The 25,264-nt window shown below is 46.8% G+C and overlaps 1 protein-coding gene across 1 annotated transcript; it reads right to left on the bottom strand.

Moving 5' to 3' along the window:
• Nucleotides 1-565: 565 nt before the first annotated feature.
• LOC139295271 (E3 ubiquitin-protein ligase DTX4-like) lies at nt 566-24,872 on the bottom strand. Its single transcript, XM_070917434.1, has 12 exons — nt 24,770-24,872; nt 24,227-24,453; nt 14,201-14,415; nt 13,129-14,018; nt 2,275-2,336; nt 1,983-2,144; nt 1,834-1,895; nt 1,562-1,728; nt 1,317-1,470; nt 1,113-1,202; nt 896-994; nt 566-769 (listed from the first exon to the last, which is right to left on the bottom strand). Coding segments are annotated over exons 1-12 (2,262 nt in total). The 5' UTR covers nt 24,772-24,872; the 3' UTR covers nt 566-637.
• Between the last annotated feature and the right edge of the window lie 392 nt (nt 24,873-25,264).

The raw sequence follows: 25,264 nt of genomic DNA, 5'->3' as shown, positions 1-25,264 counted from the left end.
TCTCTCTTTGTCCTTTTTCCTCCCAGTTTTCATTGAACTGCTCTAACATTTTTGCCATCTTCTCCTGGTTACTCTTAGTACGCTTTCTCTCAGTAAAGTAAACTTGTTGCTTGTCCTAAATATTAGTACCGATTCATTCTCACTTGTCGACATTTAGTGCCTAGCTGTCTAGTAGCTAAATCCATGAGCGCCATCATTCTTTCTGGTGGTTCCTCAGCCTCCTCCTCCTCCTCCTTCTCCTCCTCCTCCTCCTCTGCGATGCTTTTCTTTCTGTGCTGTGGCTTCCTCACACTCCCTCCCCCCCTGCTGTTGATGTGCTTGCTGAAATACTGTGTAAGTTTGGACAGGCGAACCCAGCTGTGGCTCAATCAACATCTTGAAAAGTGGTTCCCTCTGAAAAACGAAATCAACGTCGTCCCCCTGCACCCCTTTTAAGTGCTGGCAGAGAGAGTGTGTGTGTGTGTCTCAGTCCGGGATCTCCAGGACCTTTTTTTCCCTCCTCCTCCTCCTCCTCCTCTTCCTCCTTCTGCATCTGTCATCTTCACGATCAGGACCACTTCTCTTCCTGTGCTCCTTGTTCTCCCTTCCGCCCTTCACTGGCTCCCCCCTCTTTCCGCTGCCCCGGTCGCTTGTCCGTTCACTTTTCCATCGGTCCGTCGTCCTCTGTGATGCCCTGAGCTCGGAGCTCCTCCAGGACGTTGTCGAGGTGTCCGGGGTCGGGGAAACCGTGGCCCGTCAGGTTGGAGCCAAACTCTGTCTTATGGTGGACCTTGAAGACAGGCAAGGTAACTGTCAGTTTCAGTGACAACAAACCTGACGCACATATATCAAACGACAAACTACAGTCAATCAAATGTCACTCTCGAGTTGCAGTCTAATGGTATCGTGTGTGTACCTCGTTCCAGATGACGGTGTCAGACTCTCCTGTAGTGCTCGAAGTACCGACTGAGAAGATCAGCCTGCGGTCCCATGCTACCAGGAGCAGTCTCAGAACCTGACGGCAGGTCGGGGTAAAGGTTCATTTTCACAAAATACCGTGCAAAATGCATCTGTAATATGAGCAGATCTACATAAATTGACGGGTGTCTAACAGGGCGGTGGATTGTGTTTACCTTGCGTCCTTTCTCGCTGTCTGGGAGGTAGCAGTGTCGGGGGAAGCCTCTGGCGGTGAAGGGCTTCCCTAGGTTCGGATGCTCTGGTCCCTGAAAGGAGAGGGAGAGGGAATATTAGCGCTGGTCAACCTGAATCTGACCATGTGACACCTCCATATGGGAATAAAACCGACGCATCCTGTCAGCCCAGTCCTTTTCAAGTACCTGAATGCCTGGCGGTATGTTGTAGATGATGCGTATGGTTTTGCAGTCAGGATGCCCTGGTAGGGAGTGAGGGATGACGTGGTACTCCATCTTCCCTGCCGGTTGGCTGCCTGTCTTTACGCCGTAGATGGTTTTACAGGTGGGACACTGAAGACTGCGGGAGAGAGGAAAAAAAAAATGGTTGGACTGTAGAGCTTAAAGTTGAGAGACAATGAAGGATAATGATATCTGGGTCTCTAACCTACCTGCCGTCCTTGTTGCCATTATTATACATGGCCACCAGGCACTGGAAATGGTACTGGTGTCCACACTGTGCTAGTCGCCCGACGGACTCCGCCCGAGACACGGGCCCCACCCCTGGACCCTTGTATCCAGACGGACCCCCCAACGGCTCCATACAGATGGTACAGTCCTAGGAAGGACAAGGAAAGGGGAAGAAAAAGAAGACCCATTATGAAAAGTGTCATATGAGTTAGCACTATGACAGATGTACTGCACACACAAGTGCTGTTCGTACCTCCTCTGGTGGACTTTTTACTTTCTGCAGGTACTTCTTCACCACCTCTTCTGGAGTTTTACCTGCAGACAGAAAGGAGAACGATAAACAGAGAGACCTAACTATGGTTGTTCCTCGTTTCTGTGGCTGGTCTTGACCTGAGCGCTTACCCTTGCGAGCCTGTTTCTTGGTGGTCTTCCTGCAGCAGTGGCCAAAGCCTGGCACGGGCTTGATGTCGCTCTTGCTGACAGGCGGCGGGTGCAGCACGAGTTTGGGAGGCCTGGTCAGGCACACGGGCAGAGCGGCAGCACTCATCAGGATACCTGTGATGCCTGGAATACAGCGGAGTCTGGTTAGTCTGGTTTCTTGTGAAATTCCCCAAAGACGCGAATACAGTTTTCAGTTTTTTTCCTCTCTGTGACCGGCAGAAGCCCGTGGTTGGTGAGTGTGCGTGCGATTTACCGGCAAGTGCGGGGTGAACAGGACTGGACCCATTGAGGTTCTTCACCGGGACGGTGGGCACACTGCAACAGAAGACACAAGACTATTTCATTCAGTGTATCCCCACACTATAAAATCCCATCAGGCATGAGAGGTTGGCAAAATCGCAATTGAGACTCCACCTAACAGATACTCACTTTGAAAAACACGTGACTGTCATTTTCACACTCAGAGGTGTCACACAAAGACAAAAAAATAAAAAATAAAAAATATGATCTATTTCTTACAGAAACCTTCCGAAAGGGGCAAAAATTGTCAAAAAGATGCAAGAGGTGCCTCAGTTCTCCCTCTGTGTTTCTTTCCTCTGTTTGTATCTCCTTGTCTCACAGTGCACTGCTTCATTCGGCGGCTACAGAGCGTAAGAATGACTACCCAGGCTGTGTGTGTGTGTGTGTGTGTGTTTATAAGAGCTAATCCGCGGAGTTTCCATCTGCTTAGTGAGCTCAAAGAGATGGACGTCACACAGCTGCTTGCTGGGTATTACCTGCTTCATCACAAAGCCCATCGTCATCATCTCTAAGTGACAAAACACACACTTATCACACGCACACACACAGATATGCACATCCTTTGTTTTTATACAGTTGCATAGAATTGTCCAGCATATTGACGGTAGTGATCTGCAGAAATTTGAGCTTTGCTCTCAGAAATAAACAGTCTGGATATTCAGAGCATGTGGTGGTCATGGTCTGAGTCTTACAGTGTATATATATACAGTCATGGAAAAAATTATTAGACCACCCTTGTTTTCTTCAATTTCTTGTTCATTTTAATGCCTGGTACCACTAAAGGTATATTACCTGAAGAATACAATGAACACGACAAAAAATGCAGCTGATTACATAATACTTTATGTCCTATTTGACATGCTTAAGCTTAATTGTATTCCCAGGGTATATAAGAGGCCATTTCATGTCATAAGCAGCACTGCACATGCAAAGGCCTGGAGTGGTTTCCTGCTTACATTCAAGCCGTAGCACAACTCAGAAGTTGTCAGCTCTCACATAATGCCTAAAACAAAAGAATTATGTGAAGCCACAAAGGCAGCCATCTTGGCACTGCTGGAAATTGGCATGAGTGAGAGACAGGTAGCCAAAAAACTGAAGATCTCCAAGACAGCCGTTCATTACATCAAGAAAAAACAAGCCCAACATGGTACTACCAAATTGCTAGCTGGTCGAGGTAGGAAACGTCTTTCTACCCCACGAGATGACCGTGCACTCATCCGTTCCTGTGTCAGGAATCGTCGTCAGACCTCCAGGGACCTTAAAAATGAGTGGGCACTGTCGAGAAATGTGACTTGTTCGGCAAGGACAGTTCGAAACCGACTTCTTGAAGCTGGTCTGAAGTCACACAGGGCACGGAAGAAGCTCTTCATCAATGAAAGGCAGAGGAAGGCCCGGTTACTCTTTGCTAGGGATCGGACTGTTGATGATTGGGCTAAGGTTCTCTTCAGTGATGAATCCAATTTTGAGTTGATGCCCACTCCAGCCAACTTACTGGTTAGGAGGAAGCCTGGAGAAGCCTACAAACCAGACTGTCTTGCCCCTACAGTAAAACATGGGGGTGGATCAGTGATGATCTGGGGTTGTTTCAGTATGGGTGGAACAGGGCAAATGCAATTGTGTGAAGGGCGAATGAACCAGGTCATGTACAGGGCTACTCTTGAAAACAGTCTTCTTCCATCAGCTGGAAAACTCTTTCCTGCCTCGAATGACTGGATTTTCCAACAAGACAATGCCCCTTGCCACACGGCAAGGTCAGTTAAAGCCTGGATGGAGAACCAGAACATTCGAACCATGCCTTGGCCTGCTCAATCACCAGATCTAAATCCAATGGAAAACCTGTGGAAAATCATCAAACTCAAAATGGAGAACCACAAGCCCAAAAACAAAGCAAATTTGTTTGAATTTGTGCAACAGGAATGGGCTGCTGTGACAGCAGAACAATGTCAGAAGCTGGTGGAGAGCATGCCAAGACGCATGGCTGCAGTCATCAAAAACAATGGTTATGCAATCAAGTACTAACTCCTGTGTGTATCATGTGACTAAAACAGACAGAAAAGAAAACATGGAATGCCTAAAAGCACTGTTTTTGGCAGTACAATGCCATAGCTATTGATGTAAGAACTTAAGTGATTTTGGTTATTATCAAGAAAACCATGGAAAATGGTTAGATATCAGCTCTTAAATTAAACTCTTATGAGCTATTTTTGTTGTTATCATTATATTTGTCCAAACAAATGTACCTTTAGTGGTACCAGGCATTAAAATGAACAAGAAATTGAAGAAAACAAGGGTGGTCTAATAATTTTTTCCATGACTGTATATATATATATATATATATATATATATATATATATATATATAAATATATATATATATATATATATATATATATATATATATATATATATGTATATATATATATATATATATATATATAAATATATATATATATATATATATATATATATATATATATATATATATGTATATATATATATATGTATATGGTTATATATGTGGCTCTGAGACTCTGAGGTCAGGTGATAATAAACTACTCTGGCTGACAGCTGTATGTGCCAACACAGCCGTTCAGCTGGGGTCAGTGACAGGTTAGTCCATTATTGACTACACTTGCAGACCTGGAGGCTACTCAGACTGGAGGACAAAACACACACACACACACACACACACACACACAGTGTGGGCTGAGAGTGTGTGTGTGTGCTGCATAGGACTGCCCTTTGTTTCCCAGTCGTAAAATGACCGCTGGAGGGGAGGAAATAAACACACATGTCGAGGACGTCCGCAGGCAAGCGTTCAAGCTCCAAGTGTCCGATCACAGATCTGCTCTTAGCTAAAATGCTGCGACTGGCCAAATAGGAATGTGTTCAGTGTTGCCATGTAAGTGAACCTCTCTTCATCGAGGGAGCGATGGAAGCCGTGACTCAAGACGGAGCACAAACAAACACTACGCGGAAAACAGGTGCAGATGCAACCAACTGAGCTTCTGAAGGGGCGGCAGTTGAGCCCCTCTCATCATCCAAATGCAAAGACGATCACTCGACACTAACAGACTAGTGTGGGCAGTGTGACAGGCGGAAAGGCAGAGTGCGGCGATGATCTGCCGTTTCCCGTTGTTGGTCTAGCTTTAACAGGCTTTCTATCAGTACACTAAGCTGCTTTCACTTAACCCCTCTCAGCGACACAGACAACACGCGAGTGAATGACTCACTGGGATGTGTGTGTGTGTGTGTGTGTGTGTGTGGACGAGGGAAAGAGTATGAGAGAAGGAGTTTGTGTGTGAAATGAGGCGTTGAGTGGAAGAGCAGTAAACATACAGGGTGAGGGGGTAAACAACAGAAATCACCGATGTAATGTGCCACAAGCACAAATGAATAGATGCCGGTGATACTGATCCGCCGAGAGCTCCCGAAACACACACATCACTCATCTGTTAACACGTCACAGGATGAAGGCAGACTCATAGAAAACGGATACGCAGACAACACTGGCGGGGTTTTCCTTGTCTGCCTAAAGAGGAATCTTCAGATCACTTTATATCACTATATATGATTTAATACAAAAAGCTTTCTTCCCACTCCAACTCGGCCCCGTGATTTCTGCTGGCCCGACGTACTCTAACATAGACATGGACGGAGGTGGGCAGAGTAGCCAAAAACTGTACTCAAGTAAAAGTACTGTTACTTTGCAAAAACAAGTACTCACTTGAGTTAGAGTACAAAAGTATTTACTGAAAGAGTGACTTGAGTAGCAAGTAACTTAGGAGATAATACAAAACAGAAAAACCGTCGGCACACGGCTGTCTTTTATTTGACGTGGATAAAACTGGAGTTGTCTCAAAGACAGATCTGTCTTCCTCGGGTAAAGAAGAAGTGAAGAAGTGGATAGACCACGTCTGTTGTGTCAAAAGGCCTCCTTAAACTTGGACCATTCCAGCATAAATGCCCCAAGTCCCAGTTCCCACCACGAGCGGCCACAGATCAGGTGCGATTTTAAGTCGTTTTTTTTTCTTAGAGCCTCTGGCCTTGGTCGGAAGCCAGCTGTCCAACCACTCAGGTAGTGAGAACGCATGGCTGAGCGCGGCGTCCGTCGCATCTTAATCACGTCGAATTTCCATCTACGCTGATGAGATTAGCCGACCACGTTGCTGTCGCATGCGGTCGCACAGTAGTTTAAGTTCTTAAACTCGCCGTAAAGGTTTATTTGTGACTGTTATAAATAGGCTGCCCGCTGATGACGGATGGGAAACACCTATCTTAGATCTGCGCTGGATCAAGTCTGTGACGATGACAGCGATCTGACAGACACACACACACACACTAATCACTTGTTGCTAATCACTGGATCAATTCATATTTAACAGGCTGCTGTGTTAGCAAGGAAGGCTTTACAGTATGAGGTAGGTAAGAGAGAGGGGAGCGTTGAGTCAAGTCTGATCCTGGATAAGCTCCGTGTGGCTCAGTAACACACTTTCCAGCTGCCCCACTGATGTGCGGGTGACACACAGCTCGCCTTTGTCTCACACTCCTTTGTTAACACAGACGACCCACTCAAAGTGTGTCATTTATCACAGCGACTTTTGGTTCCTGAAAGGAATCATTACCTCGCATACCAGCTTCCCAATTTTGGTGCATGCTTGTAGTATATTTGTAGTATGTTTGTAGTATTAGTACACATATGATGTAGTTCCTAAACAACCAATAGATTGTGGTAGAGTAGTCATGGTGGTGACGTCGAAGTCGTCCGTTTATGTCCTAACATTAGCTTTTTACTTCTGGCGATTCCATTTACGCTTCAAAAGTCATAAAGGTGGGGTTCAATAGTGGAGATCATCTCGCCGAACAAAACGCGCGAGTGTCACAAACTTTTGTTTTGCCACAGAGCTTATTTTCTGCAATAATCCAAAATCCCGTGGAGAAATCCCGTTGGCTTTTTGTCGAGGGGAGCCACGGCGATGCTAACTTGCGGGTTGGCCTCCAAACATACGTCATCCCTGTAGCAGTCTGTGGCGACAGAGGCTCATGGCCAAAATGAACACGTTCCTCATTAATCAAGCTGAAATAATTAAAACTGATGTGGATATTGTGGATATTGCGAAAAGAACCAGCAGCACCTTCCGCTTCATAACTATTAAAAAATAAAAACAGTCACTATATAAATTAAATTGAATCATAGCCACCAATACACGAATGGTCTGTATTGTAACGTAGTCCTGTCTGTCTGTCTGTTTATGTTTCGCAATATATATATATATTTGTGTTGACACTGCACTGTCTAAAGGCAAAGAGGTAGAACCTTTATTTTGAAGGGTACAGCGCAAATATAATTGATAGAGCACACTAGCCAATCAGAAGCCAATGAAAACGAAACATTGAGTGGTAACTTTGTCTTGTCAGTAAGAACAGAAAACAAGAAATCCAGCTGAATTTGTGTTTGTGTAAATAACTAATGAATTATAACGTTTCTTGTTTACAGAGCCACATATTTATGTATTCATTTGTATGTGTCACCCAAAAAAACAAGGAAGTATTGGGGGAGTAGCCAGGCAGCTCTCCAGTCTCTTGACCCCCTGCGACCCCAAACCCGCCCTCCTACCCTCTGCCCCCCGCCCCCCCCCCCCCCCCAGATCACACACACCCCCTCGGCTTTGTCTCACACACTCCCTCCGGGCCCAGATGGACATCAGCTGGAGTGATTTAAACACCGCACAATATCACACTCCCACACGTTCTGACACGCATATTGTCGCACGCACATAAAGCTGCGCCCACAACCGCACCACACATTCCCGTGGACACACACACACACACACACACACTGCTGCTCACACACTTGCTAAAGACGTTTCAAGCAGACTTGCTCTGCTTTAGTGAAAAATAATTTTGACGTGGCAGGAAGTGGTAGACAGGTTTGCTGTTGTGTGTCACATTGTGTGTCTTTCTTTTGTCAATAAACAGAATATATATATATATATATATATATATATATCCTATTTACCTATATGTTGATTAAATATGTATGTGACACATTCGAATAACAGCTGTGGCAGCTATTTGATGCGAATACTAAAGGCCTATACATAAAAAGCTACGCTAAGTCGATAAGCTTCAATGATTGATGTGATATTAAGTTTCACTGGGAGAAGGCGACTCCTGAAATGGCCCGCCAGCGACGTTTGTCAGTTTGGCTGACGAATAGTCAGAGCCGGCCATGAATGGGGAGCTGCTGCATGAAGGTTTCGTACGCGACTCTTTGCTAATGAGAACGAGAGAGAGAGAGAGTGGGGAGGGAACAGATTCTGATACCATCTGAGCTTGGCAAACTCTGCTCAAGCAACAATATGGCTGCCATAAACCCATCCAACCTATTTTGTCAGCCACCAGACATCAGACAGCGGAGACAATTACTAAACCCGCGTCATTCTTCGCGTACTTCTCATACAGTCGGGGACGGTCGGCAGTTTTGTTTCATTCTGAGTGTGTGAAAAGGCAACAGGTGAGAGCTTCTCCCTGTCCGCGGCGACAGCTCCCTCTACGGGCCACACACGTTAAGACCACGACTCCAGAGAGCCGTCGTCTGCGACCTGTTAGTCAGCTGAACAGGTGCCAACACATTCGCACGGCCCACTCCTGCTCCTCCTGTTCTTATCGCTCTCCCTAATAAAGTCAGACTTTGTCTCTCTCTCTCTCTCTCTCTCTCTCTCTCTCGCACCCCTTCCACCCCCCACATTCATTCCCTTTGTCTCCGTCCTATAATCCCCCACTGGGGAGAGAGAGAGAGAGAGCGCACACATTCTTCACTGCATCTCCCCTTAGGATTGTCAATATTTACTTTTACTGTGTGAGAGAGAAGGACAATGTGTGTGTGTGTGTGTGTGTGTGAGTGTGCATTTGTTAAATGCCTTCACAGCCGGCATCTCTGTCTATGAGTGTGTGTCACGTCCCTCTCTCTGGCATTGGCCTGATTTCTTGCACCACAGTGTGATCAATCTGTGGTTTGCTGACTCGTTTCTTTGTCTTGTATACCCCCCCCCCCCCCCCCCCCCCCTTCCCCATTCCCATAAGCCCTTGTCTTGGGCGCTGTCTGAGTCTGAGACAGTCTACACACACACATATAAATCTACACACCCCTCCGCTCCTCAGAATTGTGACTGTCTGGGGTTAGCAACAATGCTGACCGGACCAGTACCATTGTCTACCTCTCCCCCACCCCAAAAATGTTCCCATTATGAATATGCTGCTAGATCAGCACTGGCATCTATATGATGGGGTTTTCCACCACATCCACCCCCCCAAAAAAAAAAATCCACCTACCCTAATACATGCTACGAGGGTAAGCTTGTGAACTGGGAGAGCTGTGTTTCAAACAGCCCCAAAACTCTACAGTCTGCTGAAGAGAAGCAGAGCTGGAGAGGCGAGAACAGTGAGAACTCATGAAAATCAAAAGTCAAAAAAGAAAAAAGAAAAAAAAAAAACAGACATGGAAATACAGAAGAGCAAAGGAAAGAAATGGTAGAGAAGGAATACAGAAAGGACCGAGCAGAGAGAGGGGGAAGTGAAAACCAGCAGAGGCTCAGCATTGTGCTGCTAATGCGGCCCAGGCTTGGGTAATCCAACAAAGGTTACTGTGGAGACCAACAATGAGGCTCTGAGGGGCCCAGACTGCTGAGACACGACGGGAGAGGAGGGAGAAGAGGAGCCTGGGCAGGAGAGGGTTGAGGGAGGGGGGGGGTATTGCCAAAAAAAAAAAATCTACATCTCTAAACCATCTGACCTTGCTCTCAGTTGGAAAGTGATTATCTGCAAGAATCCCATTGTATAGTCTCTGGTGCCAAACTAAACCTGAAAGTGCATCGCTTCCTCTCTTTCACGAGAAAACCAAACTTTAATCACTGCTCTGTGACATCGCGGAACATCAGAAAAATGTCACTGTGAAACCTAGTTTCTCTTTCCGGGGAGGGGGGGGGGGGGGCTGCAGTACTGAGGAATCTGTGTGAAGAAGTTGAGTTGTGAGTGGGAGCTGACTAAGATCAGCCTCTGTGGGTTAGTGAGCAACATTTCCCCCGGACATTTCGGTCAGCACCTCCAGGGTTCAATTAAAGAGCCGGAAAGAAAAGTCATAGCTAGCAGTTCTAGGAGACTGTACTCACAGGCGTGTCTACGATGTTCACCATCTTAGTTTGGCGCGTTAGCATTAGCTAATTTGCACTCGCTGATGGGAATGCCATTCGTTTTTGCAGGCATTTGGTCATGAAGTATTGGACACGTGGGACTCCCGTCAGCAGGCTTTGTCATGAATGTCCACCATGAGTGTTATTGAACCCCAGTGCGGACCAAAGTGTTTGCCATTTAGGTAGCATGGATAAAAAAAACAAATAGCCCCCAATCACTTGATACAAACTTGTAACAGACCCACAAACATTGGAATCAACTGAAGTGAGCGCAAAAGGGACACTTGCAAGACGGCTTAAATAGCGCTGTAACAGGGAGAAGTCAGCAGGTAGAGACCAGGATAGACAGATGCAACAGGGAGGGAGTTGTTAAGAGACTTCGTTGGAAAGTTTGACCTCGTAAGAAAGTCAGGGAAAAGAAGTTATGATAGAAGAGAGACGAGGAGGAGGCTAAGGGCTAGAAGACTGGGTAGTTTACCCCAAACAAAATCAAATCCGGTGTATCTGCACTGTGTCAAACTTGTGATCTTTTTTTTCCCGGTTTACTACTTCTCCTCACACTGTCTTGCCACCAAACACGAAAACCTACCGACTACACGGGCTCGCAGACCTGAATTCAACCGCAGTCTGACAGCCTTTGTAAATACACCTAATTGGATTTTGCTCGAGGTACACTGCTGGCTTTGAAGATTGATGGCAGGTGTGAAAGAGAGACGTAAGAAGGCAAGATTATCTTTAAAGTGTTGTTTTTGGCGTCTCACTATGATTTCTCCCCACTGTGAAGATTCTCGTGTTATCAGAGAACCCGGGGCTGCAGGCTCGCACATTCATAGCTTTTGTTTATGTACCTCAAAGTACATTTCAATTCAGTTCCTGACGTCTCCGCAGCGGCTGCCAATTTGAGACGGCTGCGTTTCCGCTCAGACCTTTGCACCGTGCACACGGCTGTACGCATGAAATACCTTTAGAGAGAGGGAGGTGCTGCTGACCCGCGGACGACACCCCCCCCCCTCTCCCTCTGCTCTACAGATGCCACTTCACAGATGGACAACACACAGAAGGCTCGGCTGACTTTTGACACACACCAATGACACGTATGCACACACACACACACACACACACACACACACACACACACACACACACACACTGAGATAGACACATATTCCACTGGAATCCAAGTAAACAGTTGCAAGGGCAGTTTAACATTTCATGGCTTCAGTTTGGCCTTGTTTCCATTTTTCATGAAGATACTTTGAATTCTCATTAATCTACACTTATTATTACATATTACTGCCTTTCTTTTAAGGTCACCAGGATTCACAGTCTGCCAGCACTGCAGACACATGAATGGAGGGCAGGTACTGCTGAGTCTCATTTGTCTCAGTATTTAAAATTCTCCTTCACTCTCTCCTGCCTGTTCATCTATCTGTCACCTTCATGCAACATCACTTTCACTCCAGTTTAGTGTATTTTGCTCAACACACACACGCACACACACACACAAGTATTTAATTAAAGAAATTAGCATTTTAATGCTAAACAGGCCCGAAACCCCAAGATACAACCAGAGCAACAACAACAGACACAGAGCTGAACTTCCCAATAAGTAATGTGTGAAGAGTCACACCTCTGAAATGCAATTCAATTGTATTTATATGGCGCCAAATCATAACAGAGGTTATCTCAGGGCACTTTTCAAGTAGAGCAGGTCTAGACTGTACGCTTTATAATATCATTTACAGAGACCCAACAGTTCCCACCATGAGCAAGCACTTGGCGACAGCGGCAAGAAACAAACTCCCCTTTAACGGGCAGGAGCCCGAAAAAGAACCGGGCTGTAGGTGGGCGGGAATCACATCACTCAGTGAGTGCAGAGTAACAGATGCGTGACTCATTACAACGCTAACAAGCGTAAACATCTTCTGGTGGGAGTTACGAGGGTTGTACATATGTGCATGTGTGTGTACATATTTAGCGTCGCATGCCCAGGCGTGCACGTTTGTATCGAGTGTTTCTGCATGTTTGAACGTGCGAGTGGGCATGTGCAAATGTCAACGTGCTGATGAGCATTTGTCGAGGGAATTTGTCACTGCATGTCTATACAGACGACGACAGGACTGCGTGATGTGGGGAAAAAAAAAATCCAGCATGAGAAACACTTTGGATAAATAAAGGTTCAGCTTCAGCGTCTCAAATGTTGCATGCTGCGAGTATGATCCCCTGAAAATGACTGTCTGCTGAGTAATTATACAACTTTAACACCTGACAACAATCCAGTATGCTAATACATGCTTCCTGAGAGTCCTGAGGGTGCCGCAAAATGTTGGTCTACGTTTAGATTTAGACCAACTGTTGTTGACTCCGAATCTGAATTTAGAAACAGCAAAGCAGCTTTATGAATTGTGGCTATTCTGATCCTGCAGCTCCTTGTGAGGTTTATTGTGGAGATTCATATTGCAATGATGCTAAAAAATATGGTAACTTATGCAGTCCTAGAGTGCACCACCATCACCTTCATCTTCCTCAGACCATGTAAATAACTATGAAAGGCCTTTAATGAAGCTACTGGTACTGTGTGTGAGGTCTTGCAGTGTTTATGTTTCATTTACTCACCCTGATGCTATGAGCGCTCTGGACTGGGCCATTGCAATCCTCTGTAACGCTGGTCTGCTCAGCCCGGCTAAGCTCGATCTCTGCGGCAACGGGGCATGGCACACTGTTGCCGCGGACAGCGCCGCGCGCTGCGGCTTCATCACCACCGGTGATGGAGAGGGCACAGGAGAAGGGGGCGTGGTCACGTTGTTGGCAGGGGTAATCAAAGTGGCGGTCGGCACTGCTTCGCTGGCCGAAGATGAGGAGTGCTTGGCCGGAATGGACGGGGGAATCAGATTTGGGTTGGATGAGGGAGGCTGAGGAGGCGGGAGGGACGGCAGAGGCGGCCTGTTGGAAGACGAAGAGATGCCCAGAGAGGAGGTGCCAGCGGTGAGAGCGGCCAGCGACTGGGCAAAGAGCTGGGCGTTCCTTCGCGGGGAGGCGACGTTTTTAGAGATGGCGAGGCCGTGCGGCAGCGTCTGATAGTAGTTGGAGTTGGAGTTTGAGTTCTGCTGCTGTCCTCGTCCCAGAGTGGCTGATTTAGACGGACTCAGAGGTTTGGAGGGTGTGGGTACGGAGTTCTTGGGCCGCTGCATGGTTAGTGAGCGTCTACCCAGAGTGTGTATCCCTGCTCCTCCTCCCCCTGCTCCCCCTGTATTGGTCTTCACGCTAAGGACCAGCATGCACTGCTGACAGGAACAAGGCTGGCCCAGTCCCGTAGCTGGTAAGCCCCCATTGGGGTAGACAGAGCTTCCAATCCCCACGCTGGTCCCCGACACCCCAACACCCAGCAGGGCTCCTGTTAGGCCTCCGCCTCCTCCTTTGGGTACTGGGAGAGGACCAGACACTAAAGGGTAGGCCACGTCAGCACGTCTCTGAAGCCTCCGACATCTCTGGCTCTGTCTGTTCACCTGCAGGAGGAGCAGAGCAAAACATTTCTGATTACTACTTAACCCTCACCATGGGGCCATCACTCACACATTCGGAGCTATGTTAAAGCTAAATATCGCTAATTTGGTAAAAGAATAAAAGATAGCTAAGACGTTTCAAGATGATTTCGTCATCGCCGCTGTGTAAAGAACTTAAAACACACCTGTGTCATGTTCTGAAAATCAATGAGGTAGCAGAAGCCAAGGGGTGTCAGGTCGAGGCAGGGCTGCTGGCGGTTGTGGGCGCTCTCGATGGCGATGGCCACCTCCATGTCGTAGGGCGTCCACGTACCTGCATCGTTTTCCCACTCCCACTGCCAGCCCTGACCCGGGGCCGAGGCTGGGTCATAGAAACTCCTCCGCACCGGACGGATGGTTCCTGGAATAGAGAGAGGAAGAAAAATACGTTTCTTCAGGAGCCTCTCCACCAGATAAAAAGGCGTAAGGTTTCAGAAACAAAGCGAAGCTTGTAAGGTGGGATGCTGTAAAATGTAATACAAGTGACTTGTCATATAGCTTGGTAAGATCTTCACAAATGAAACATGACACAGGGATTTAATATCAAATTAAAAAAAAGAAAGATAAAAATGAATCCATCATGTAGTAAGGCCAGTTAAACCAAGAGCTAAAACAGAGAACAAAAGGACAGACATAGTCCAGTCTTTGGTCTAGATTTAGGAAATGGCCAGGAGGTCAGCACTCAGGCATCAGAAGGGGTTAAGAGCTACATCCCGTACAAGCCAGAGGCTCTGGACAAACTTAATGGCATCACGTGCAGCAGTAGCCCGCGGGTCGAAAGCCACATGCACACTGGCTAAAATCACCAGACTGTCACAAAAAAAAAAAAATAATATATATATATATATATATATAAAACAAGAATAGCAAGAAAGTACATGAACAACGTTCCTCCTTCCTCAACAAATAACGGCTCTGTGGCCGACCGTCAAAGAGCATGCAGACCACTAAGCTGTAAAACATGCCTGTGTAATCAAATCAGGGTCTGTTTACCCACATTTAAGTTACATGTCCTCTGACTGTAATCACTAAAATGTTGAATATTATCTCTGAAATGAGAACAGCATTTTTTTTTTGGCGCGATATAAACTTTTGTTGTGTAAACCACGAACCATCTGTAAACTCAATTTCTCCCAGAATGGGGTCTAAAGTGCTTGGGATTGCCAGCTGACAACGTTCCATCACCTATAAATAAGCAGCCTGGAAGAGCGGAGACACGGAAAGGGCTGGAAAGAGGCACTTGACAGTATTCTTATGCAACAGCTAATGGTCATGGAGCCGTGCTGTAAGCTCTCTGACTAGATGCATGATTTTCATTAAAATACTTGGATGAGTGGGTAAACATATCCTCCAAAATCAGGTCCCAAAGGGAAGGGGGGTGCCAGCCTTGTGATGCTGGGCCCTGTGGGGCGGTGAGTTGAACATTTTAAAGAGGACTCGGTTCACTTCTCACAGTCATATACTCATATACTTTCGGTCCAATATTTCACTGACAAAGGCACTACTAAACAATCGAAGCACAACTGAATAAATACTACCGGAACACAACAATGTCTCTCTGTCTCCCAGTGGGACGGAAGGGTGGGAGGAGGGTCCCTAAACCAACCAACCAGAAACTACCTCAGTCTCCAGGGGTAACGGGCTATTCAGTCAATGCCAGGACAAGGAGAGGAGGGCATATGTGTGTGTGTGTGTGTGTGTGTGTGTGTGTGTTTGAGAGTGAGTGAGCGACTAGTACAAAGAGGTGATATCGGCAGCGTGGCATCGGCACACAGACATCAAAAGGAAGGGGTTGAATGGACATGGGGGGGGGGGGGGTGAATAATCAAATTGAGATATCACCCACTGTATTGTTGGTTGTGTCTGTAGTTGTACAGTAGTTCATTTGCTGGAGGAATACCCAAAAAAGGAGATCCTAACACGCCAATAGATCTCTGGGGAGACAAACAGCTGAGAGCCACCATCGTCTGCAGTAAAGGTGTCCACTCCAAGAGGACAAAACCAACATGGGTGCTCTTTTATCACCTCTATGCTGATAATAAAAGGAATAATGTGCAGATTTTATTTGAAGGGATATTCTCTTTGTGCATGGATGAATACAGCAACACTGTGTGCGGGAGTCTCTCAGCTGCAAGTACAGTTAGCTGACTCGCTAACTTAGCATTAGGTGAGCGGACTGCCCGTACAGCCACTGTAGCTGACGTTATCTGGCAAATTCAATCGTGCCAAATCGTGGCCAAAACAATCAATGAGCTAATATCAGCTGATATATCGGCCTGGCGAATTTATCGGTCTGGCTCTGATGCATATACTTTAGGGGGGGTGATGGTAGGCGTACTAGTAGTCTTCCTCAGGGCGCGCGTTTTGGTAGTGCACCGCTTGCTGCCTGTCAGCTGTAGCATGCTAGTCAGCATAGTCCGGTTGGCCAGGTTTTGTCGAGCTGGCGTAGCGCCGCTGCCTCCGAACGGCAAACACAAACGAGAGCCCGGAGCTTTAATCCTGCTGCTCTCTCGCGGCACCACACCCTTTCTAATTGTTTTGCCCGTCAGAACCTGGATCGAGGCCCGCTGCTGCTCGTGTGACAGTCACAACTGGAATCAAGCACAACATATCTGGGTGTGGCCACACTGGATTTATGCACTGGTCAGACTGTGTGTGTGTGTGTGTGTGTGTGTGTGTGTGTTTAAAAAATGAACCTTAATCTGCAGAAAAGACAATAGAAAATAGTTGAAAGAAAACACCCACTTGCGCTGAATAAACTGTACACATCTGGAAGGTGAAAGAACTGTCGTGTGTTTGGCAAAGACCTAAAGGCAAGAGTAAACATGGGGAGTATGTGTGAATACTGAGGAGCAGAGAGGACAAAGAGGCCTGAGGCAGGTGGAGAAAGAGACTGGCCATCTGGTCTTTATTGTTCTCTCTACCATTGACCCCTCCCTGCACACACACACACACACACACACACACACACACACACACACAGAGACACATATATACACACACACATACCCACACATGGCTGCAGACTGACCAGCAGGCGAGCACATGTTAGGGTGGGGTCATGCTTCATGCATGGCAGGATGGTGTTTGTGCTCCTCTCACTTCTCATGAGACCCCCCCCCCCCCCCCCCCGCCCACCAGCATCGGTGACTGTGTGGGAAAATTCAGCATCCGAGATGAGCCAGCACTCTTCCTCTTCCTCTTCGTTCAGCCTTAATTCCAGACACTGACTACACACTTGTGGTGCACAAGATTGTGCATGACTCCAATTCACACAGGTGTTTTTGGCCACAGTGGTGTCATTTTGAATTACTGCATATGGTTTAGGGGTGGGAATCACCAGAGGCTCCACGATACGATGATACTGCGACTTTTGGGATATGCTAAGTATTGCGATTGATGTTTCAACTACAAATTAGTTCCCCAAAGGGAAAACTTTGTCAACATCTGTTTGATCTAACAAGATAGAAGAAGAAGAACAACACTATAACACTATTCTTTAACACTCGATGGAGAGATGTCTATCTCTGAAGCTACTGGTGTCAAAAGAACAACCAGGGCAGTGGTAGGTCCAGCTGTTACCACAGTTACAGTTACAGTGGCGATGACAGAGTAGGGAGAAGCACTTAACAGGCTTCTACTCTACAAACACACACACACACACACACACACACACACACACACACACACACACACACACACACACACACACACACACACACACCCTGCCCATTCGACTCTCCTAAATCAGCCACAAATGCACACAACTAAACTGTGACTTCATGCCTTCGTGACTTTGTATCCACCCATCAGAGGAATAACAAGATATTCCTCACCATTGCTGTCATGTTTCTTTCCATTTCATGTCCCAGTTTGAACCCAGAAGGATTTTCTGTCCTAACTTGACCCTGCCTCTTCCTACACGAATGGAAACCCTCTGCGTTCCCCAGCCGCGTCTTTACAGCTACATTTCCATCCAACTGTCGGGACACTTTTACGCCAACTTTTGTATAAAGAAACACACAAAAGTTGGATGAAAAGAGGGGGTACATCATTTACCTACAGTATATAGCTAGCTACCCAGCTACATCCATTATAAACTGCGACACGGTACACTTCAGCAATTCATTACGGCACGTCCACAAAGTCAGGGAACTTACATCAGAAACATTACAATAAAGAATGGTCCAAATCAAAGCAGCACGGGCCGAGATATCCCGACTAGATCCTACATTTCCCATAATGCAGCTCAATGGTTTCTTTTATAAGGCCCTCCATTCCTCCTAAAAGCCCATTGAAATCTATCTATCTATCTATCTATCTATAACACACACATTCTCTGGCACTACTTCTGTCTTTCCGTTTCCTTTTGTTGCATTTCAGCTCTTTGCCTCCCTGCGAGCCCCCCTCTAAACCCCATCACATGAGAGTCATCAGCCACAGGCAATCCTGTATGTGTGTGCATGCGTGTGCTTGTGCCGGGTCAGTGTTTCACTGTTATGGGCAGAGAACTTTTGACTGGTCTGGCTTCGGTGCGGGGGGGGGGATTCGGGGGTGTTAGCTAAGGTAAGTTCAGATTCGGGTTAGTGAGTTTTTAAGTCAAGGAGCTCGGGCTAAGGCATTCTGAGGCAATCCCATAACTACAGTGGGATCCACGACACAGTAAAGCAGCAGTGACATAAATATTTATTGATGTCTTCACACGCTTTCACTTACGTCCGCTGCTTGTGTGTTTTGTGCAGTGAGTGATGCCCCCCCCCCCCCCAGAGGCCTCGCAGTAACAGTAACCCGACACGCAGAGTTTCACAACAACAACTCAGAGAGAAAGAAAGCTGTGCTCTGACCCCTCCGCCTCTTTCATCTTCCTTTCTCTGGGTTTCCTTCCCATTCTTTTACAGCACGCAAACATGGAGCTGAGTTAGTTTTCCCAGTCAAGAAATACTGTCATTTAAATGCATTTGTTAAGATAAGAATGAGTCATATTTTAGTTTTTCTTTTCATGCATTTGCTTTGATGGAAAAAAAAAAAAACAGCTGGATGGAACAATAGGTTTTTATTAAGATCCATCGTCGACTCATTATTTTTCTGCTTTCAAGACATCTCACTTGTCTAAATGAAAGTCTTTATTCTTTCAGCTTCTCAGTCAGGTCTGTTTTTCACAGTCCCTTTTATCTTCCTCCTTTCCTCCCCCTGACCTCGGCTCCTTTCTACATCTTTTCTTGTATTATCTTCCCTCCAGTAATATTCTTCCCTGCTTTCTGTTGCCCTCTCCGCACTCTTTTCGCCCCTTTCCCCTCCGACTTTGCCGTATCGCCCGCTCCCTTCGGCTCTCTCCGTCTTTGTCTCTACTTTGTCTCACCTTGAAAGAGTCCGATCCCCCTTGAGTTTTGGGTTCGGAGTCAATTTTCAGCTTCATAGGGTGGGTGTGAGAGAGAGAGAGAGAGAGAGAGAGAGAGAGAGAGAGAGAGAGAGAGAGAGAGAGAGAGAGAGAGAGAGAGAGAGAGAGATACAGCAGGTGGACCAGAGGAAGGGCAGCATAAAGCGGAGGCTTGTTCAAGACAAAAGAAGAAAAGACCAAAGACAGAGACAACTAAATGCATCCTAAACTACCTCCAGGAAGCATTGGCTTTGCAATTGCAAGTTCAAATAGTCCCAGTCATGTGTGTGAAGGAGGAGGCTGTATCCTACATTATGGGGTCTCTTTAGAGCCACAAACACATCTTGCACAATTCTGCACGGACTGATGAATCAGCAGGCATTCCTACAGGCGGCATGCTTGCATGCACTCGAGTAACAAGGTCGCCGTCTGCTCCGATTCCCTAAACATCATGTACAGTTTTGCAAAGCGAGGTACATGATTAGAGAAACCCTAGTTAACACCGCTACGTTTCATCTGGAGAAACCTGATTTCTAACTGGGTTTTGATTTGAAAAGAGTACGTTCAGGCTGGGGCTGGTTATCGGAACTTTTCATCACTCGTGCCAATACAATGCCTGAGTTTATACCAAAAATACACTTTTTTTTAATTGAACAAAAGTCCCCAGTCGTGTGTGTTTAAATGTTCCATCTTGTCTAATTACAAGAAGCCATACGAGAGCTTTTGCAATTGTGTATAAAACTGGCAACGTGTGGATTTAAATGGTGCTCCCATCAATATCGTTATATCCACAACGAGATGAATGACATACGTGCAATGTGAAAGGGAACCCACAGAATGTCATCATCACACAACGCTGCAGTTCCCTGCACAGCTGCCTAAAGCTTTTTCAGTTCAGACTATAAAGAGGTAACATGTTAACTATAACAACATTATAAGCCGATAATATAATCGGTATTGTGTTTTCTGCTTGTTCCACTGCCCCCAAGTGGCCCATAAAATCAATTTATACTTTCAATCGGGAACTATTTGACCAAAGAATAGATTATGAATCTGACCGGACATTTATGAAAAAAAAACATAAGGAGGAATCTTATACAGTATCATGCAGGCGCAGGTTTCACAGTAAGTTACTGCAGTGTGTGTAAGTGTGCTCTGTGGTTTCCTGTCGTGACCTGATTTGTCCCAGAAACCTGATTTGTTGTGTGCATGTAAAACGTAGTCAGTGTTAATGTTTTGCTTCCACTCCCTCCCCCTTTCTTGTCACCACAATCCACCCCCTCCCCTGCATCTCTGGGGAGTGTCGTTGCCCCCCCTCCCCCCCTCCCTCCCTCCCCCCCTTACCATGACCCTAACACCCTGGGGCATTGTGGGGGTCTGGGAATGTGTCTCCTTCAGCAGGACCAGCTGGAACGAGAGGAGCAACATGCTGCAGAAGCAGGGGAAAAAAAAAAAAGATGCCTTCACAGTCGAGCCCCTCCTAACATTAGCTGCTTATTTTTTTCCCCCTAATATAAATATATTCAATTTAATATACACTTTCTGTACTGACTTCTGGATTGCAAATGAAAACAACCACACTGTTCGCAAGCACGGCCATTATTATTTCACAGAAAGCACGACAGAGTCTGAGATCACACATTTTCCTAAAGTCGTATTTTTAAGGTCGTAATCTGACTATATATTTTTTATATCTCTTGCAAACTGATACCACAAAGTAGTGATTTGAGACAGTTCATCAACGCTGTCACACCCTCTGGTACACGAGAAGCAATGTGTCTTATTTTCCTTGTGGGTTTTGGATGAAGAAAAAAAAGAAAAAAAGAACTGAGTTGTGAAGCGTGGACAATGACAGCCACCACGAGTCAACAGTCAAATAAAAGAGCGACACCTACGGAAGCTCAAACAATCCGAGAGAGACGAGACCTGTCTGACAGCTGATCTCTGGCAAGCGCGGTGCAGGGACACCGCACCAGTGAGCGCTTACAGCTACGAAGGTGGGCTACCACTTGTCACACCGGACACACAAAGCTTTCAGAAGCCCCATTCACACACATGTAGTCCGATCCCTCAATTTCCCCCGAAACAGGGATTCAGGGAAATACGTACCGCCGATTTCCCACCTCAAGACCTTGGGACATTTCAGGGAAAATGCCGGAACGGCTGTGTTGTGAATGAAAGCGGTAACATTGCAGGGACAAGCATGTAAAGGGCTACGTCTGTCTGACGAAAAGTCAAAATCAGATGTCCTTCGAACAGACTCCAGTGTCCCGTCAGCATGCAAAGCCCAGGAAGACTGTCGGACATCCCTGAAGCCCCGTGTGCAATGTAGTCAAACCCAGCCTGTTCGTTCAAAAATGGGGAAAATAGTAGTTGAGTAGGTAATACGTTACAACAAACTATTTTTTTTTAATCTGTCAAGCCTTCTACTTGGTGTTGCTTTGGCATCTATGATGAGGGCTGGGGTTCGATCTGTATATAGTTCTGAATGTCTTATTGGACCTATTTAGGTTAAGCCTTCAACATGGGTGAGTAACTTCAGTTATAAATGACTTTGTCCACCTCTCGCTCGCTGAGAGGGCAGAAACACTAGCGCTTGTACTGGTCGCCGCATTACTGGCCTCCACCTGTAGATACAACCCGGAGAGACGCAACGAAGCGTTGATTAAACGTGCATCGGAAGCACTGAACAACAGCTGTGGTTTACTCACTGTTGAACACCATGTTCGGCGTAAGCTCAGACGCCGGACGTCCCGGCGCAATAGCATCAGCCGATAAGCAACATTTTTATTAGAAGAAAAAAAAAGCAAGGTCAGCAAGGTCGTTTCACTCAAGACGTCTCACCATTCAAAAGAGTCCCTTGCAGACAGCACAATAGCCAGGTTTCATTTCAGGAAAGTTACTGGGCAGTCAAAAAAAATGTAACACTTGTGGACGGATTCACAATTTCAATCTATATTCTCTCTTAATACATACAGACGTGCATGCAAAAGTACACCCACGGTGACTTGCGCACTCAAGTAACGTTACTTAGCTACAGCTGATAACCGACGGAAACAACGGTCAGCGCTGGCTCAGAAACTTCAGCCGCTGCTGTGTGGATGTTTGGTACATTGCCCCCTGCTAATTAAAAGCGGCTAAGATTTTTAAATGAGGTGCATCAGCGCCAAGCCCTGGTATTCTGACAGCCTCGCGCTGGAACTGGAAATGGCTATCGGGTACCCAGCTCTAAAGAAACGCTCATCTTGCACTCTTGTAACAACCGGCGACCCCCAAACCTCCAAACCCTCAGACATTTACCTCCTGTGTGTGAGTGTGTGTGTGTGTGTGTGTGTCTCACAGCCACAATGGAGTAACTCACATCTGTTCAACAAAATCCAACAATGGTGGAGGAGCAAAAGTCAGAGAGAGTGAGAGAGAGAGAGAGAGAATACAGGCTCCCCAATTATTGCACTCCCTCTGCACCGACCACTCCCACTCCTTCTACACCCCCCCTCGTATATCTCTCCCATGTCAACGCCAAAACCGAAAGGCCCTTGGGACTTTTGCCTATTGACGAAACTAACACTTGTACAAGAGAGAGGCAGGGCAAGGGGGGGACCCCGGGGAGAGAGAGAGAGGGGGGGGGGCTACAGAGGGAGGACAACTAAAGTGAACTCTCTGCTCATTAGGCCTTGAAATATTCCATTCTTTCCACAAAACCACGGTCTCTCTCAGTTTCTTCGTGTCAGGAGTGTGCAGCTGCTGCCTGTCTGTGTGTGTGTGTGTGTGTGTGTGTGTGTGTGTGTGTGTGTTGCTAGTGGATAAGGGCTAAAGAATGCAGCGAACTCAGCGGTGCCATGGCCATTTGCAGCTGCTCCACACCATCATCACACTGTTGAATCTCAACCCAACACACACGTTTCTCTCTGCGTCGGACTGACAGGAGTGCCACAGCGCTCTTAACTTTGGAAAGGGGCCGAACCAACCCAAAGCGTTTATATGGAGCACACCAACAGATTAAGTCGAGTTCATCCCGCATAGACACTAAGTGGCTGCGTGTTAGCATTTTCGCTGAAGATTTATGGATTTCAAGAGATTTATTCCAAGCCAAAAGGATCATTACTAGTATTAGTAATGGTGGATATGGGTAAAAACCAAAATAGCACCTGACATTGTGATACTGCTTTCTCATACCGCCATATCAGCCTGCACGCAACTAGGCTTGTAATCACAGATGAATCATCCAATGTCAGATTGTAATCCTATTTAGACGATGAGGAGGAGAAAAAAACCCTGAATGCAAGTTCCTACGTTTAAAGAAATGTCACACACATCTGCATATGTTACCTCTATCTATCAGTCTATTGTAAACAGTGGCCCCCCCTCTCTAACTATTAGAACAATAACAAACTGACACAGACTAAAACAGCTGGGTTATAAGTGTTTTTTTTGGCAGACCAAACTGAATCATATATATAAGTAATATTCTGATGTTCATATATGAGGGGTCCAGAGGAGACAGATTACGCCTCACATAGCGGATACACAGTGGTGTGTTTTGGGGTCAACTATGATTAAAGGTATGCATGTTGTTAGAAAGCCATGACCATGATCAGCTGCAAACAACAGGCAGATAGAAAAGAAGCAGATTGCACAGTAATACACAACACCTTAAGGTGCCATAATACCATTTAGAAGCCAGTTCTAGCTCTCTCCCATATTACAAGGGGAGGTGTATGGCCCTGAACCCTCAATAAAAAGCCCAAACATGACATCCTTGCACAGTGCACCCCCCCCCCCCCCCCCGTCTTACCCGTGTCCTGTCTGAACTGATGCATGGACTGGAGATCTATGATGTACGGCGAGAGCCGGCTGTCCACCTGGCCGAGGACCACGCTCCCTCCGCGGGGGTCGCTGCTCCGGATGGCCGCCTCTATCTGGTGGGAGACGGCGGGGCTGTAGGGCCGCCACCGGCCGTGCTCGTTCAGCCATTCCCACACGACCACGGCAGAGGCCAGGAGCATGTTGTTACTGTTGGCCCTGGAGAGGACAGTAGTGGTGAAACACCAGAAAAACACACTTATTTGTTAGCTTGAAGTATCGCTGAGCCCCTCGCCGATGAGTGAGGGGTTTGTTTGCCAAAATAAAGGCTGCCTGCTGGAAGCAGAGGCCAGCCACACGGCGGACACGGCGGCGTTTTGCACACAACAGTCTCTTCATTTTCGCTATTATAATTTTAATACGGTCATTTCTGGGTGTCTTTCTCCCTTAATTAAGAAAGGCCGACCGTACAAACCCCCCCCCCCCCCCCTCCAAAAAAAAGCTAAAACAAAGACAGTTTGGTTTTGTATCTTACATGGAGCCGCGGCTTAGCTAACGCCGGGAGAAGGCGACACATTCTTCCACGAAGACCCGAGCTCCTCGCATGGCCAAGAGAAGAAGGAAATCACGGTTCTCGCCCGACAGCCTTTGCTGTGACACCGTAATACGCTGCCGAAACAGCCGTAAAGTGGAGAGGCAGCGAAGCGAAGCGGCCTGGATGCGGTGGTTTACGCTCGCTAGCCTTTGCTCCGGACACAGCAATAGCTTCTCCGGCGAGTCGTTTTATTTCCACCGGCGGCCTTTTAACGTTTTGTGGGGATTCTCGCCTCAGTAGAAGATATCTCCTCGGTGCGGGTGGTGGTGGTGGTAGTAGTGGTGGTGGTGGGGGGGTGGCGCGTTTCAAAATAATAACGCTTCGGTTGCCGTTGTTGTGAAGCGTGAGCTCGATGTGTCTACGTACAAAACCCCGACAGAACCCGCCGAGGCAGGAGGGTGTAGATAGCAACAGCTACCGTGTGTGTGTGTGTGT

This window comes from Enoplosus armatus, chromosome 2 (genome assembly GCF_043641665.1).
Source record: "Enoplosus armatus isolate fEnoArm2 chromosome 2, fEnoArm2.hap1, whole genome shotgun sequence".
Lineage (NCBI taxonomy): Eukaryota > Metazoa > Chordata > Actinopteri > Centrarchiformes > Enoplosidae > Enoplosus > Enoplosus armatus.
The sequence above is the reverse complement of the archived record's forward strand: the minus strand, read 5'-3'. Positions and strand labels throughout refer to the sequence as shown.

What these genes read in the sequence shown, in the direction of transcription:
- LOC139295271 (XM_070917434.1), bottom strand. An exon ending in TGTTCACCCCGCACTTGCCG is followed by an intron (nt 2,145 to 2,274) that starts GTAAATCGCACG and finishes GCTGTATTCCAG; the next exon opens with GCATCACAGGTATCCTGATG. An exon ending in CAAGAAACAGGCTCGCAAGG is followed by an intron (nt 1,896 to 1,982) that starts GTAAGCGCTCAG and finishes TTCTGTCTGCAG; the next exon opens with GTAAAACTCCAGAAGAGGTG.